Below are 18,571 nucleotides of genomic sequence, written 5' to 3'. Positions count from 1 at the left end.
GTATCAGCATTTTGGTATGTCAAAGGTCAAAGGACATCATTCTATCTCTACTGTCACACCTAGGTCCCTACATCAGCACCCGGGTAAAATATGTAATATTGTAACGTTACTGTGAAGTCATACTTCACAACGTACTGAGGGTTCAACACGCAGTCCCCAACTTATAGCTAATGCAACGTACTGAGGGTTCAACACGCAGTCCCCAACTTATAGCTAATACAACGTACTGAGGGTTCAACACGCAGTCCCCAACTTATAGCTAATACAACGTACTGAGGGTTCAACACGCAGTCCCCAACTTATAGCACGTATATATGCTCACCTTGTGTTCTCCTCCAATACAAGGATATATACTTTATTGTCATACATATAGTCCGGACATCGCTAATCTAGAATCACACATAGATATAGTCCGGACATCGCTAATCTAGAATCACACATAGATATAGTCCGGACATCGCTCATCTAGAATCACACATAGATATAGTACGGACATCGCTCATCTAGAATCACACATAGATATAGTACGGACATCGCTCATCTAGAATCACACATAGATATAGTACGGACATCGCTAATCTAGAATCACACATAGATATAGTACGGACATCGCTAATCTAGAATCATAGATATAGTACGGACATCGCTAATCTAGAATCACACATAGATATAGTACGGACATCGCTAATCTAGAATCATAGATATAGTACGGACATCGCTAATCCAGAAGCATAGATATAGTACGGACATCGCTAATCTAGAATCATGCATAGATATAGTACGGACATCGCTAATCTAGAATCATAGATATAGTACGGACATCACTAATCTAGAATCACACATAGATATAGTACGGACATCGCTAATCTAGAATCACATATAGATATAGTACGGACATCGCTAATCTAGAATCATAGATATAGTACGGACATCGCTAATCTAGAATCATGCATAGATATAGCACGGACATTGCTAATCTAGAGTCATAGATATAGTACGGACATCGCTAATCTAGAATCACACATAGATATAGTACGGACATCGCTAATCTAGAATCATAGATATAGTACGGACATCGCTAATCTAGAATCACACATAGATATAGTCTGGATATCGCTAATCTAGAATCATAGATATAGTACGGACATCGCTAATCTAGAATCACACATAGATATAGTCTGGACATCGCTAATCTAGAATCACATATAGATATAGTACGGACATCGCTAATCTAGAATCATAGATATAGTACGGACATCGCTAATCTAGAATCACACATAGATATAGTACGGACATCGCTAATCTAGAATCATAGATATAGTACGGACATCGCTAATCTAGAATCATAGATATAGTACGGACATCGCTAATCTAGAATCACACATAGATATAGTACGGACATCGCTAATCTAGAATCATAGATATAGTACGGACATCGCTAATCTAGAGTCATAGATATAGTACGGACATCGCTAATCTAGAATCATAGATATAGTCCGGACATCGCTAATCTAGAATCACACATAGATATAGTCCGGACATCGCTAATCTAGAATCATGCATAGATATAGCACGGACATTGCTAATCTAGAATCATAGATATAGCACGGACATCGCTAATCTAGAATCACACATAGATATAGTACGGACATCGCTAATCTAGAATCATAGATATAGCACGGACATTGCTAATCTAGAATCATGCATAGATATAGCACGGAAATCGCTAATCTAGAATCACACATAGATATAGTACGGACATCGCTAATCTAGAAGCATAGATATAGTACGGACATCGCTAATCTAGAATCATGCATAGATATAGCACGGACATTGCTAATCTAGAATCATAGATATAGTACGGACATCGCTAATCTAGAATCACACATAGATATAGTACGGACATCGCTAATCTAGAATCATAGATATAGCACGGACATTGCTAATCTAGAATCATGCATAGATATAGCACGGAAATCGCTAATCTAGAATCATAGATATAGTACGGACATCGATAATCTAGAATCATAGATATAGTACGGACATCGCTAATCTAGAATCATACATAGATATAGTACGGACATCTAGAATCATAGATATAGTACGGACATCGCTAATCTAGAATCATAGATATAGTACGGACATCGCTAATCTAGAATCACAGATATAGTACGGACATCGCTAATCTAGAATCATAGATATAGTACGGACATCGCTAATCTAGAATCACACATAGATATAGTACGGACATCTAGAATCATAGATATAGTACGGACATCGCTAATCTAGAATCATACATATAGTACGGACATCGCTAATCTAGAATCATACATAGATATAGTACGGACATCGCTAATCTAGAATCATAGATATAGTACGGACATCGCTAATCTAGAATCATACATAGATATAGTACGGACATCGCTAATCTAGAATCACACATAGATATAGTACGGACATCGCTAATCTAGAATCATAGATATAGTCCAGACATCGCTAATCTAGAATCATAGATATAGTACGGACATCGCTAATCTAGAATCATAGATATAGTACGGACATCGCTAATCTAGAATCATAGATATAGTACGGACATCGCTAATCTAGAATCACACATAGATATAGTACGGACATCGCTAATCTAGAATCATACATAGATATAGTAAAAACATCGCTAATCTAGAATCACATATATAGTATGGACATCGCTTATCTAGAATCACACATGGTGAGATAGGTAGTGATTCGTTGTAATTACGATTGGTGAAATACATTATTATTATTACATTGTAACAACAGATAGTGAAATACATTATTATTACATTGTAACAACAGATAGTGAAATATATTATTATTACATTGTAACCACATATAGTAAAATACATTATTATGACATTGTAACCACATATAGTAAAATACATTATTATTACATTGTAACCACAGATAGTGAAATACATTATTATTACATTGTAACAACAGATAGTGAAATATATTATTATTACATTGTAACCACATATATTAAAATACATTATTATGACATTGTAACCACATATATTAAAATACATTATTATTACATTGTAACAACACATAGTGAAATACAATATTATTACATTGTAACAACAAATTGTGTAATACATTATTATTATTACATTGTAAGAACAGATAGTGAAATACATTATTATTACATTGTAGCCACATATAGTAAAATACATTATTATTATCACATTTTAACAACAGATAATGGTAATAATTTGGTAATAATGATAATGTTATTGCACTGTAACCACGAATAGTGGGATACATTATCATGAAATTGTAATCGTGAAGCTTATAATGACTACATATTGTAATCATGAATAGGGGGTTATATAATAAATAGTTATTCCTAATTACCTTGCAATTAACACAGTGGGTATGTAATAACATCTACAATAGTGGATATATAATATACAAGGAATATAGTGAGATACACGTGTAGTAATATCTAGAATAGTGGATATGTAATATACAAGGAATATAGTGAGATACACGTGTAGTAATATCTAGAATAGTGGATATGTAATATACAAGGAATATAGTGAGATACACTGAAATCCTGAATAGTGGGACTTGTATATTCTTACATTCAAAATTTTCGATTTAGGGTGGAGGGTAAACTAGATCGGGACTCTGGTGTGCAAGAATGGATACATAATGATTTACAGTGTAATCATGGATTTGTGTGATTGTAAACTAATCATGGATAGTGTAATTGTAAACTAATCACGGATAGTGTGATTGTAAACTAATCATGGAGATTGTGATTGTAAACTAATCACGGAGAGTGTGATTGTAAACTAATCACGGATAGTGTATTTGTAATCTAATCATGGATTGTGTGATTGTAAACTAATTATGGGGATAGTGTGGTTGTAAACTAATCACGGATAGTGTGATTCTAAACTAATCAGGGATAGTGTGATTGTAAACTAATCACGGATAGTATGATTGTAAACTAATCACGGAGAGTATGATTGTAAACTAATCACGGAGAGTGTGATTGTAAACTAATCACGGAGAGTGTGATTGTAAACTAATCAGGGATAGTGTGATTGTAAACTAATCACGGATAGTGTGATTGTAAACTAATCACGGATAGTATGATTGTAAACTAATCACGGAGAGTATGATTGTAAACTAATCACGGATAGTGTGATTGTAAACTAATCAGGGATAGTGTGATTGTAAACTAATCACGGATAGTGTGATTGTAAACTAATCACGGATAGTGTATTTGTAATCTAATCATGGATTGTGTGATTGTAAACTAATTATGGGGATAGTGTGATTGTAAACTAATCAGGGATAGTGTGATTGTAAACTAATCACGGATAGTGTGATTGTAAACTAATCACGGAGAGTGTGATTGTAAACTAATCATGGATAGTGTGATTGTAAACTAATCACGGATAGTGTGATTGTAAACTAATGATGGAGATTGTGATTGTAAACTAATCATGGAGATTGTGATTGTAATCTAATCATGGATAGTGTGATTGTAAACTAATCACGGATAGTGTGATTGTAAACTAATCACGGATAGTGTGATTGTAAACTAATCACGGATAGTATGATTGTAAATTACTCACGGGCAGTGTGATTATAAAATAATTACGAGTAGTGTGATTGTAAATTACTCACGGGTAATGTGATTGCAAAATAATCACTAATAGTGTGATTACAAAATAATCACGGATATTGGGATATGGACTAACTACAGATTATTCACGGATACCGGAATATCAATCTAATTAAAATCAGATCTTCTCTAAGAATTACAGTTCTACAGTGTAATGGTAAGAGAAGATCTGATTTTAATTAGATCGGTGGAACATAGACTAGCTACAAAATAGTAACGGATGGTGAAATCCGTAATCAGGGATTATGAAGTGCACAGTGATTACATTGTAATTGCAGATAGAGGGGTACGTAAATGAAGTTTTATAAACAATAGTATGTCTTGTGCGTACCTATCAGTGATATATATAATAACAGTGTGATCACAGTAGTAGATTATGTACGTTTTATTGTGATAACGGTTAGTAATCGCGGGGGAGAATTATTTTCTATCGGATAGGATCGATTCATCACATCGGCAATCATATGTCGTTTGAAGGTTACATTATTGCAATGATATTAGGGTTGGGTTGATTACAAGGAAATGCCTCCTCCTCATACAAGAACAGATTTACTGCACAAAATCTATTCATCTTGTGAGATGAGTTTGCGTTGCGTTCTTTCTATCCTACGCTGGGCAGATAAGCAGATCCCATAGGGCTATTAGTATGTATCTACATGTATATGTCCTATAAGCCACTGATATTGTGTGTAACAGTGTTCTTTCAGTGCTTTGTAGTGGATATCTTTTCAGGACCTGAACTAAATTTTTGATACATGCGTATATCCATACCTACCTACATACAAAGCAAACCTGGGGACAGTACAATCAACAGAGGATCTCCTAGGGTCTAGGGACCACGCGGCCCACAGAAGCTCTTTATCTTTTGAAATAGATTCCTGCATTCTGGCATTTACTGAGGCGTGTATTTCATGCACAGTATTTTCGTGATTTTTCTCGATAAATTGTCATCTGAAATACATCTGATCGACCTTTGGTATTTAAAGTATTAACTCAAAAAATGTTTAATTGTTTTATAGAGATGCAAATATCCCTACCTCCTCCCACCTTCTCGGCTGTTTAAGGTATGCCACGCAACAGCTGAATGTCGAGTTGCGTTTTCTTTTTACGTTACCAATTTGGAAAGTGGACGATAGCTATGAAAAACTTTATCAATGTGGAAGTGGACACATGGCCACACTTCTTATTTCCACCCCATACCTTCATGATATTTTTTCTTATCAAAGTCTTATGCCCCCCCCCCCCTTCCCTCCCTATGCCTTACGCATGTATAGTGCTCATAGGTTATACAAATATATCGGAATTTCCCACTGTTTACAACAGATATTCACTCCACCCGACCCAATCTCTCTCATCCCATTAATTCACATACTGTACAAAATCACTTAGTACGTAAGCTAGAGATGTATGTACTGATCGATAGGGAGAAAATCGGTCTTTTACACGCTTGTTCCAATCTATGTTAAACTGGGCGACACAAATAAGATCGCGTGCAAATTAATCCCATACAATTATTTTGCGATGGTGCGTTAAAATAATTCATTTTCTACTAGTGTTACATATTTGGTGAAAATCAGCCGTGGATACTTTATCAGGGCAGCTGAATTATACTTAACGAAAAATAGTATGAAATACCGGTAGAAGATCCGATATAAACTAGAATATTAGAGAGAGAGAGAGAGAGAGAGAGAGAGAGACAGAGACAAAGAGAGAGAGGGAGAGAGTCATAGGAAATAAAGAGAGGTGTATCTTCTTATTTCATCTTGTACGAAGAGACATCTCTTAGTATGAAATATTCTTAATCAGATATTATAGAAAAGTACTTATACAAAAAGAGACATGAAAGGAGATAGAAGTCCATGGGCCACATCGCTCACCTAAACCACTGCATTTTCTGCATTTCCCCACGTAAGGTTAATTTAAAAAGGTCATATGTGACGTTCCGCGACAATATATAATTTTTGTGACATTTCAGGTACTATTTTATTTGCATCCATCTTGTTCCTAATAAAAAAAAAATCAAAATAAGAGGAAAAGAAAAAAGTTGGGGTATATTACGAGATCTGTTTTAGAGTTGTTTCTGGTTGTGACAAGGGATAATGTAAAGTCAACTCTTGTGTATTAATGAGGGTTGTAGATTATGGACATTACTAAGTTATTGTAGGAAAGAAGAGGAGAGAAATCTATCAGATATCGAACCCGGGACTAGTTAGGTAAATCTAACCACTGAGCTAACCAGGCCGATATACGTATATATTAATTTACAAATTGTATCCTATTTAAAAAGAGTTTGCCTTTATATTCCTATGTAAAACTTCGAAACCCGATTGTGGCCCCATCCTGGTCTCATGTTGTTGAAAGAAAAAAAAGTTTGAACATACACTAAATGAGGATGCTTGTGTTTCTATTTGACATAATATATTATCCCTGTGTTTTTTAACGGGTTTTAAAAGTTTTTCCAATATAACACTCCTTCGTGTGGCATCGGTGTTGTATAGAGTCTATAGACCCCCCCCCCCCCCCCCCCAGAACGGGTCCGAGTTGGACTTTCTCTCCCAGGAGGTGTTGTAGTACAGTCTATAGACCCTCCCCCGGAACGAGCCCGAGTTAGGCTTTCTCTCCCAGGAGGAAAAAGCGCCTCAAGTATTTCATTTCCCCAGTGAACAAAGTCAATGTAGACCCCTCCTTCCCCCTTGGACGGAAAAAAACGCCCTAGGGTAGAATTTATCCATCTTGTTTCCGGGTTATTTCAACTGATTCAGCGTAAACACCATTCGATAACACAAATATAGAAGTTTGTCATGATAAGTCCGTTTAAAGAAAAAAAAATCTCGTACAAAAAGTGATGCATGGTGCAACAATAGAACGATAAAAGCCTCCCTTTAAAAAAGCTTCTACACTCATTTAATTAAGGCCATATATGATGCTCAACATGTAGAAATCAGTTCAACATTTTACACAGGTTTTACTATTGCTAAAACACATTTATTTATCACGGAAATATGAAATGCGAACAAAATATGCATGTATATTTATGGATTCACATTATGATATGAATAAAGTGTTTTAAGAGAAAAAAAGTTTTGATTCGTTTGATTGTGGGTACCCTATGTCTTTCAGATGATAAATTTGGAGGAGAATTGCTATTAGCTTCAAAACAAGAAAGAGAGGGAGAAGGCTGTGCCTCAGTTGCCCAATCTTTGTGAATGAAATATTGATAAAACAAATAACACGATAAAACTCAATAAACTTAGCGATGGACATACAAGTAATAGCTTTCAGTTAGTGATATTTATTAATCATATAGATTATATTTGTAACAAGTCGACTTAAATGGAGCAAGGGTATCAGCTCCAAATTTTCTGAAAAATGAAATAATTATAGTGTAATATCAAACACTGTTATCGATTTTAAGGGGGGGAGGGATTTCGAATTTGGCTTCTCAAAAAATCCTGTTGGGTGTGACCAAATAAAAACAAGAGGACCGCCCATGGGCCACATCGCTCACCTGAGTCAGCCTGGCCCTGCAGTTGTTCAACTGTTGTGTTTTTTTAAAAGATCTTTTTTTTTTTTTTATCAATCTTTATTCTCTTGAATTTTTTTTACCCCATATCATGGCCCCAACCTAGCCCCGAAGGATCACATCATAATTGAAAATTAATTCACATAACACAAATATGTTTCAAAATCGATATGGCTATCATGATCTTGCTGTTCAGGATAAAACCAAGGTCAAAAGGTCATCGATCATGGTATGAAATGAAATGCCTTGTCACAAGAAATCTATATACAAAATATGAAAGCTTCTATCTTAAATAGTTCAGGTAAGATTTTTATTAAAAGTAGGTCGAACTTCCAGGTCAAGGTCACAAGATCACACAACATTGCATCAAATGAAAGGTATGTACAAAATAATAGTTCAAGCCATATTCTAAAATATTTTTCCTATATACCAGCATGTAAAACTGATTTCCCTAATGTAGCCCCAAACTACCCCTAGGGATCATTATTTGAATAAACTAGAACGTATTTTATATCAGAAAGCTTTCATATCAACATTTTTGACCCAGTAGTTCCAGCTGACTTTGATTCTCTATTGTGGCCCCATCCTACGCCCGTGGGCTATGATTTGAACAAACTTGAATCTACTCTGTGTCATGAAGCTTTCGTGTGAATTTCCTTTTTACTGGCCTAGTGGTTCTTGAGAAGATTTTTAAATGAACCTACTCCATTTTTGCCGTTTCATGATTATTTCCCCTTCGATGGGGGAATGGCCCTTCGTTTGAACAAACTCAAATCTCCTTTACCCAAGGATGATCTATACCAAGTATGATTTAAATTGGCCCAGTGGTTCTGGAGAAAATGAAGATATAAATGTGAAAAGTTTACCGACAGACGGACGGACAGACAAAAGGTGATCAGAATAGCTCAGGTGAGCTAACATAAAAGAGGAGGGGGGGGGGGGGTTAAACGCCTGGGGCGCGTTTTACAAAAGAACTCACGACTTACGACCAACTTTACATACTGGAATTTACCAGTTTATTGTTAAATCATTCACTCCAAATGCAAAATATTTTATTTTAAATGATGAAAATTAAACCTCAGAAAAATGTTACTTCATTCATTTAAAGTAATAACTGTGTAATACAATTTAAGACTTGCGACTTTATCGTAAGTTGTTTTGTAAAACGTACCCCTGATCTGCAAAATCCCAATTCGAATGTGGGAAGGGTGGTGGTGGTGTTGGGGTAATTTTTAAATGGGGGGGAGGGTGGGGGGGGGGGGGGGGGCTAATTTTCTTACATGGTATGTCGTTGGGGGTGGGTAGAGTATTTATATTACCAATGCTCATATTTCGCTAAATAGTTTTTATTCATAACTTCCAACCTTACATACTTCTCATTCACTACTGCTTTGTCACCCAATATATCTTTTATCAATGCATTACAAAAAACATGTAACAGTCAAGGAATGGTCATTGCCCCCCCCCCCCCCCCCCCCCCCCCACTTGCCTGAATGTGCATAAATACATGTAGAAGTACACTATTGAAAGACTAATATATTCGTTTAAGCAAATCGATCATTTTGATCAAAAATATATACTTATTCTCAACTTGAAATTATACTGGGTCGGATTAATTATTTCTAGGGGGAAATTCTACGCCGGTCTCATTTTCCGGTTGAAAAGTTTAACCTGGGCCTGTTTTTCCGGGGGAAAGTCTATGCCACAACGCCGGGACTCGTAGTGTGAATATGAAAGATTTCATACAAGTTTTAAAACACTCTATACTCAGCTCACCATGGAATGGGACATGGTCCTTCATTTGTAGCGTGGTGGCAATTTTGAAAACGGCCCAGTGGTCTTGAGAAGTCGAAAGTGTGAGGAGAGAAACACTGATTAGAAATGCTCACTCAAGCTCTCAGCTCAGGTGTGCCAAGAACCTCGGAATCAGAATATACGCAAGGTACGAGTTTAACCATAGCATGAACAACACATTCATACCTCTTTAGAATGACAGTATATAATATTGCATACAGTTCAACGCTATCAACTATTTTCTCCTTCAAAAATCTACAATATGACAACTTAAAAATTATAATAGGAATATCGATTTGAATTTCTTCTAGCAGAGATGTCAGAAAGGACATTTCAAAAATCTAATTCGATTTAGAATTTTCCCGTGGTCTTTAGAGTCAATGGCTCTCTAGGTGCGACTGTCCCCTGAAGTTTTAGAAATTATGCGCACTCAGTCGGAATTTATTGCAAGAATGCACTGCTGCCTCAGAACACGCCTATGCAATGATTCAGGCATCAAACATTTGCCAATATGTACTAGTATGCAAACCATTAAGTTCAAGTAAAGTATGTATGAGAAAACGCAGTTGAATATCGACATATAAACATGTTTTCTGACATTTCACTTTTCTGTTGGAATTTTGAGCAAGTTCTTGAGATTTGAAGACATGTACTTCAAAAGTCAGGTGCTCACATCACACATGCCATGTATGTAACCGGTTAAAACTACTCTCCACCCTCCATTCTTGTATGTTGAAGTAGCAATATCAAAACACGAAAGACATATTATGATTACTGGTTTATTTTTTGAAGACATATGACAAAATCTAGCATTATAACAGACACGTGACTTAAGCACTACTATGTTACCATGGTTACTAAGCCCTATTACAAACAGCAGTCCTTACAGCAGAGCGCCCCCTGCTGGCAGTTTTCTAGGCTCACAAAATTGACTTGCACACATAATGTTCAGCAATGTTCTTTTAAAAAAACCCAACAAATTAAGTAGAATCATTATTAATCATTAAAAATACTTAAAAATCATAATCACAAGAAAATTACACAATCAGAACAATATGTATGAGGCAATATACATGTAATATTCTTTATTGCTGTGAACTTAAAGGGAAAACATCGACCTTTGGCAATATGGATACAAGTATTAAGGTAAAGTCTCATCCTTTAAATTTCACATTGCAAGGCTTTAGAACAACATATGACACATTCTTTGGTGGGTGCATATTTTCTTAAATTTGCAGACCTCAAAATCTACAGCTTCTTTCCGAACTAAAGATATTTTTGACACACAACTTGTAAAAATGTTCAGAACTTTAGATAAGCAATACCTTGCAATAGATATGTAGGAAGACTAAACTTTTACACAGTTGGAATCTTTGGTGATTTTGATCTATTCATGTTTCGCATAGAGAGTTTACATATAACAAAACACAGCCTTACTATCACTAACATCTGGATACACTACTCAGGGTAACAAAGAAAATATCTAAACACCAAATATATACACAACAACAATAGTTTTTGACATGGAAGCACATGAAGTGCTAAATATATAACTATAATATATAATACTATTGCTATGTATTGAACAAGACTTATTGCTGTCTGCTATGGTACCTTTGAATCCAAACCTTGTTCTGTATCCATGTCCTTTAGCCAGTCCTGTCAATTATTTGTTCACAAAAATAGATACGAATGCCACAATTCCGTAGTTAGGCAAAGTTTTAAGGACGGCTAACACAGTAAATGTATATCTTATTGAATGTTTGGTTTTGCAAGAAAATTGCTTCTTATTCAAAATAAATTAATACTCCTACTGTAAACAGAACAAATGAAAGGAAAAATATACAAAGAGAGAGAAAAAACACAACCAAACATCCTTAACAAACTGAACACATGTAGGAATATACAGAGAGAGAGAAAAAACACAACCAAACATCCTTAACAAACTGAACACATGTAGGAATATACAGAGAGAGAGAAAAAACACAACCAAACATCCTTAACAAACTGAACACATGTAGGGACAACTCAACAATTACATCCATATGTACAAATAACCAGAGGAAAAAAACCTATAAAACAATTGATCAAAAAAAGAGCTACATACTCAATATATACAGACACAACCAAAGTAAACATATCATAAAAATAATGCGATCAAAATTGTCAAAAATTCTAACAAAAACAAAATACAATTGTAAAGATTTCATGTATACTGTGTGTGTTTTTGCTTTTGAAATGTACATTATCAAGTGATGGGACTAGATTGAATTTTGAACCTGAATGTTTCCTAATATCTAGACTTCTCGCTGATAACTTTTCTCTCAATATTTATTTGTTATTTTGTTAGATACTGAACACAACAAAAATTGAGATTACTCACTTAAAATAACAGTAAAAAACCCAACAAAACAAACCAATTCTTGAACACAATACCTTCATTGAACACATTCATAATAAAGAAACTTAATAAACTTTCACTTAAACTAAAATACAGTGTATATGATATGGAATGAAATTGCGAAAACTCATTTAAGAAAATTGAAGTTTAAACAGAATCTGGATGACACATGAAAATGAAAAATTAGACATATCAGCAGTCATGAATCACAAATGGTTTTCAACAGCAGCCGTAGCAAAAATCATCCTAGATCGCGTTCAAATTTTCAATTTGGCTTTCTGGACACTAAGCAGCATATTTCCACCTAAAATAGCACTATTTTGTGCTGAGCATCTAACAGCCTTTATAATAAAGCACTTATTTGTGGACAAAGAATAAAATTTTCATTATCTTGAAATCTATGTGAAATTGCTAGAGGGACATCCTCACAAATTTGGTCAAGTGTAAGAATAAGGAATGTTTCAGAATATCAAGAAATGAAATCCTTGTAAGCTCTTCACTTCAACTTCAGGACTTAACATATATGCCCAACTCGTCTTCGAATGATGATGAAAGTTTAATACGAGTAACAAAATGAAGGAAATTTTCAACACACCCATCCTCAACACTATCAAGTACTTGCACAATATTTCTTAAATGCCTTAATGATAAATGCCTTGAAGTAAAATGTTTCTTGTAAGTACATATGCTAATTTGGAGCCTGTGCTTACAAAGACAGAAAGATAGCACCTTTTGATTTTGATGATAATAGGACAAAAAGCACCTAGTCCCCTTCCACTGCTGCCTTAACTGACTTGGAAGGTCTCTGCTGCATGAGAATTTGCAAAGAAAAATCACTTCAAAAGATTTCAACTCATATATACTGGACCACATTAAAGAGCACAGTTCAATGACCAAAAAAGTCTCAACAGTGGTAAAAATGATTGGAAAAAGTTACTAGATAGACCACTCTTTTCAGTAAGCATAGTTTTAGTAGCATAGAATCATGGGTAAATGGAATGTATAACACTCTCATATGTTGACACAAGAAAATCTACATACATTCAGCATATAATGTACTTTGATTTAAAATTTTTCAAATACATAAAATTTATATCAACATCATATGTAAAATGTACAAAGTTTTTGACACTGCTCAATCATTCTTCACATAAAAACGATACAACACAACAATTACACAAAGAACGCACCAAATATAGCACTAGTTATCTTGTCATATCAAGGATTATGAGAACCAGTTAAGTCACTACATAAGATATGTACAAACAATCAGCATAACATTGATATAACCTGGTACCCAGTTATTACTTGACAATCCAACCTCCTCAATCCATCCAGATATTTTAAATATTACTCGGGGTGTACAGGTTTTTCAATAACAAAGTTGCACAGAAGCCAAAAAGAAAGAGTTTGTATTTATCATCTCTGCACTCTGGATTTCAATAACTGAATGCCAGAATCTCTCATCACTGAAATATACAAAACAATGCTTCTATTTACTCCAGAAAAAAATTTCCAATATGTCAGAATACATCACAAAATATTGCCATTATTCATATTTGAATGGTATAATTTTACAGAAGAAACCATTTAAAACTTTTTGTGTAGTAGAAATCTTGGCAGTTAAAATTTCTATTGTCACAATAAAATGATGAGAATTCAAAGCCCAGTTCTACAAATGGTCATAAATTGTATGAAAAGCGACACAAAACTGTAAATAATGCACAATTTGGAAATCAAGACAGAATCTGGGCTCCCTTTAATGGAATTTTCCCGTTATTTTGAAATTCAATTGAAATAAACCATATCTATCTAATTATATAATAATAATAACCCAGTACACATAAATCACTTGTATTCCATTTCAGAGGGAAGTCAGATCGAAAAATAACAAATGAATAGCAATTTATGTCTGGTTCTGGAATAATAAGTTGATACATGTATATACTTGAGTCTAGCAACAGGAGAAAGTTTTTGAATTACGCAACATTACAAATATAATTGGAAGATACTCTGTATACAGCACAGGCACAGAAATTTATGGTCTCCATCACGACTTATTACAGAATCTGCACATCCTTTTATGTTCTAAAAAACATAATATATTGGCAAAATATGTAAAGCTTAATTTCAAAATATGCAGATTTTCCACCAAAAGTAAATTTCAAAGCAGATCAAATGCATCAGAAGAGCAGAAGCTGGGAAGACAATTTAATGCCCAATCTCAAATGACTTTTTATGGGAATAAGAAAAACCTGGTAAATTTACTCCAAACAGAACAGGTATTGCTCTGATAACCATGGCATTACATATTGCTATGGTTTTTCAATTCAACTACAACATGTGTAAGACAAGTTATTTATACAAATCGAATCATTCACAAATTTCCAAGGTGAGGCAAAATTGAAGTCCTATTTCATAAGAGTACTCGCCCCATCAAATTTCATGTGAATTGAGAAAGTGTTAGTGTGTATTAATAAAATTAAAAGTGGGACATATCTGGATCTTAATTGCCACAAAGTGGATATAGTTTTTAAAAGGGTACTAATTCTCAAGGCCATCTTTTGTGTTTGCATGGAGTTATAACTGAAACAAAAATTCAAATTATGGTGAACTTGTGACTCATTTTAGGAGAAAGACATAAAATGCATTCTTTAAGACAATGGACAGTCAAACATAAAAAACAATGACCTTTCACAAGATCCATTTACATATTTGAATGACATCTTACATGTTTAAAAATATCAGATGACAAATTTAGCTTGTACGGTAAGAAGTTGAAACGACACATCAAGAAAGAAGTCAACCCCTGCTTTTTCTAACATATTGTAGACAAGATATTAGACCATGAAAAATGTGTTTATCTACTTTCTTCTGAAGTAAAATATTTTTCCGTTTGGTTTTTTAAAATTCTTTGATGAAGGGGATTTCAATTACAGACTCAAGTACATATGATCCTTATATATTCCAAGTGTTTCATTAATGTGATATATATATACATATATATAAATCATTGAGTACACAACACAAGATTGAGTTAAGGAAAAACATTCTCATAAATAAGTCCTTTTCCTTCATACACAGAGATCATGACCATTTGTAAATAAATCATCAATAAAAAAGCCATTTGTGGTATACATCTTGTAAAATCAAATAATAGTATACTGGACGAAATAAAAATCATAAATAGCTTGGAATAATTGAACTTCACAACCAGTACATACACAATTGGAATTTAAGGAGAGCACATGTTCAACTTGCTCATTTTGAACACATAATATTAATGTCAAGAAAAAAATTCTGGGTCTTGAAGGAAAAAAACTATATGGCAAAAATTAGTAAATATTAATAAATAAAGCACAAGAGATATGGATAAAATCACTATATGGATAATCCAATAAATTTGGTGAAGAAACATTTGAACAGCATTAAATGGCAAATAGTCCAAGTTTCTAAAGAAACTTTTCATCATTAATATGACACATCTGCACAACACAATATAGATATACAACAGGGGTTAAAATAATCATCTTTGGTTCTATGGACCTCTTTTTTGCCTCCTTGTATAAATATAAAATTTTGTCTCTTTGGGAGGAAACCTCAATAGTAAAAATGCACAGTCATTTGGTTTTATGAATGGTTCATGGAGAGTGGTCTTGGACCAAACGATGGGATGAAAACAACATTGATGAGAGTTTCTGCCAAGCAGTCGCTGCCAGCTCATGTTTTATTGGTTTTGTGAGAGAAGTGGTCCCTCATGATATGTTTCTATGATGACATGGAGAAAAATGTGGTATTGCACACAGAAGCACTTGAGAAAAAAATGACGATGTCACTGTGACAAGTAATGCTTTTGAAACTTTTGAGACAGATCTTCCTAAATTCAGTATCTCTAAAATTTTGTCTCATAACAGCTCACCAGAAACATTTGCCATTTGGGGGGGGGGGGGGGGGTCTCTTGAACAAAATCCTCTTCAGAGTTACTCAGCCATGTCATCATCTTGCATATTGCTTTCAATGACATCATGCAACAGTTCATCTACAGAATCTCCTTCTGCACTGATCCCCTTCTCCTCAAAGTTAAGATTGGGGACTAGTATACTCAGCATTCGAACCACATTCTGGCGCAACAGCCTCAGTTTGGTTTCATGACTACAATTTTCACAAGAGCCACCATTGACCATGACCTTCAGTAGTTGGTCAGCCTCAGTTTTGGTCATCTCTAATGGCTCCTTTGTGTTGCTTGGCTTCTTGCTCAAATCTATAGCACCATTCTCCCCCTCTCTCTGCAAGTTTCCACAATTATTGCTTATTTCCTTCAGTGGAGTTGACTGGTTCTTGTTGTAAGAAACTAAAGACAAGGGTTGAATTTGCTCACTCATCTGAGATTTGTTCAAAATGTTGTTGTTATGATTAAAAATGGGAGATGTATGACCATTGATAAAATGATTGGGACTAGATTTCATGGGTGGCTGGTAGTGTGGGCGATGAGGGGTCTGAGGAGACAAGTGGAATGGATGTTGCTGCTGCTGTTTGGACATTGGGGATAGATGAGGTGACTTGTTTATTTGTGGAGACAGTTGAGGCATGCCTTTTGGAGACATCATTGGCTGCGAGTGAAGCATAGGACCCTGGGGCATCAGAAGAGATGGGTGGATTTGCAGGGGCGTTGAAGTCGGTGGGAGGTGACCTTGACTCTGATTGAGATTTGGTGGTGGAACCATCGTAGGTGCACTTGAGGAGTTAAAGACATCAGATACGACATGCTGGAGGTATCCCATCCCTCGTGGAGAGCGATTCCTTTTCTCTTTAATGTAATAAGACATGATGCCATCATGTTTGTTGATAATGTGGCTTTTTAGGCTGTGACTTTGACTGTATTGTACTCCACATGCACCACAAATGTAAGGTCTCTCTCCTGAAATTACATCCAAAAGTATGATACTTCCTCATTGTGTACTCTTGAGACATAAAATTTCATTTTTTATATTTACATTCTATTTTCATTTCTGTCAGAATTCCCAACCGATAAGAGACATACTATATTTATCAAATTTTATAAATGCATTCTTCACAACTGCAACACTTTAATGAAGAAACGGCCATCATTACAATAAAGATATCAAAGGCAAATGCATGTGAATATTCACTTATGAAATTGAATAATGAAAAACAGAATATTGCATTCATTGTGATGCAGCTATTGTTAATATTCAAGCCAATAAAATTCAACCATTATAAGAAACTAAGGGAAAACATTGCTACAGAAGCAAGTTTCGATACCTAAATAACAAAAAAAAGCCTAAGAAAAGGAAATGCACCTGAAACTTTAGAGATTCCAGGAAGAACGGAAGAGTTAAAAACCATTTTCCTACACAATAAACTACAAAAAACTCAGATAATATCACCTTGAAATTTTCTGTACGAATTAGAAATCTTGAGAATACTACATCAATTCTGCGAAAAACTTCCTGGGGTATCAAAGTACATAAATCTTAAATCTAACTTTTTCCGAAACTTGCCAAAAAAAATTCTTTTATGGCAGACACTTCCTTTTTGGGGGGAAGAATAAAGTAAAATCTAACCCCTGAATAGTTGTGCATCCATCTTGCTTACCTTAGAAAAATCTCAAATTTTATCCACATTTTGCAAAATGATTGTTAAATGCCAAAAAGTAAACGACATCAAACACAGATAAAAAACACACAATGTAGGAAATAAACTTGGGATTTAAATTTTTTATAAGAGATGTGTTTAGTCATTATTGAATGTATCAATTTCAATTTTTAACAAATACTTCAAAGACCTTCACTCAAGACATAGTGTCCTCATCAATCTGACATAAACACCCAGGTAATTTTTTTTACTTTGGGTTTACATCTTTATCATATTCAGGTATAGTTTCGACTTTTTTCATAGCATAAATATTAAAATAAATGGGTTTAATATTCAGCATTTTGCTTTTAATACAGAAACTAAGAATTAAAATCAATCAAATTATCAAAATTCAAATCATGCAATCAACCTTTCTATCAACCAATACACATATTTGGATAATAATTCTCCATGAAAGCTCTTCCACATAGTAGCACGTTTCCTAGGGATCATGAAATGACATAAAGGAGTCTTTAACAATTAAAACAACTACCACGGTTTTACAACATACCTGTGTGAA

General features: G+C 34.6%; 1 protein-coding gene across 1 annotated transcript in view; it reads right to left on the bottom strand.

Annotated features, from left to right (window-relative positions):
* Positions 1-10,760: 10,760 nt before the first annotated feature.
* The window catches only part of LOC125683764 (uncharacterized), a 29,785-nt gene continuing 21,974 nt past the window's right edge, over positions 10,761-18,571 (bottom strand). Inside the window, exons 3-4 of the mRNA XM_048925220.2 lie at positions 18,563-18,571; positions 10,761-17,314 (exon numbers count right to left, since the gene is read on the bottom strand). The exon at positions 18,563-18,571 is cut by the window's right edge and continues 1,282 nt beyond it. Of these exons, the coding sequence (XP_048781177.1) occupies positions 16,377-17,314; positions 18,563-18,571 (947 nt within the window). The 3' untranslated portion in view covers positions 10,761-16,376. The remainder of the gene's footprint in view (positions 17,315-18,562) is intronic.

The sequence above is a fragment of the Ostrea edulis genome, chromosome 6 (assembly GCF_947568905.1).
Source record: "Ostrea edulis chromosome 6, xbOstEdul1.1, whole genome shotgun sequence".
Classification (NCBI taxonomy): Eukaryota; Metazoa; Mollusca; class Bivalvia; order Ostreida; family Ostreidae; genus Ostrea; species Ostrea edulis.
Note: the sequence above shows the minus strand (reverse complement) of the source record. Positions and strands in the feature narration are given on the sequence as shown.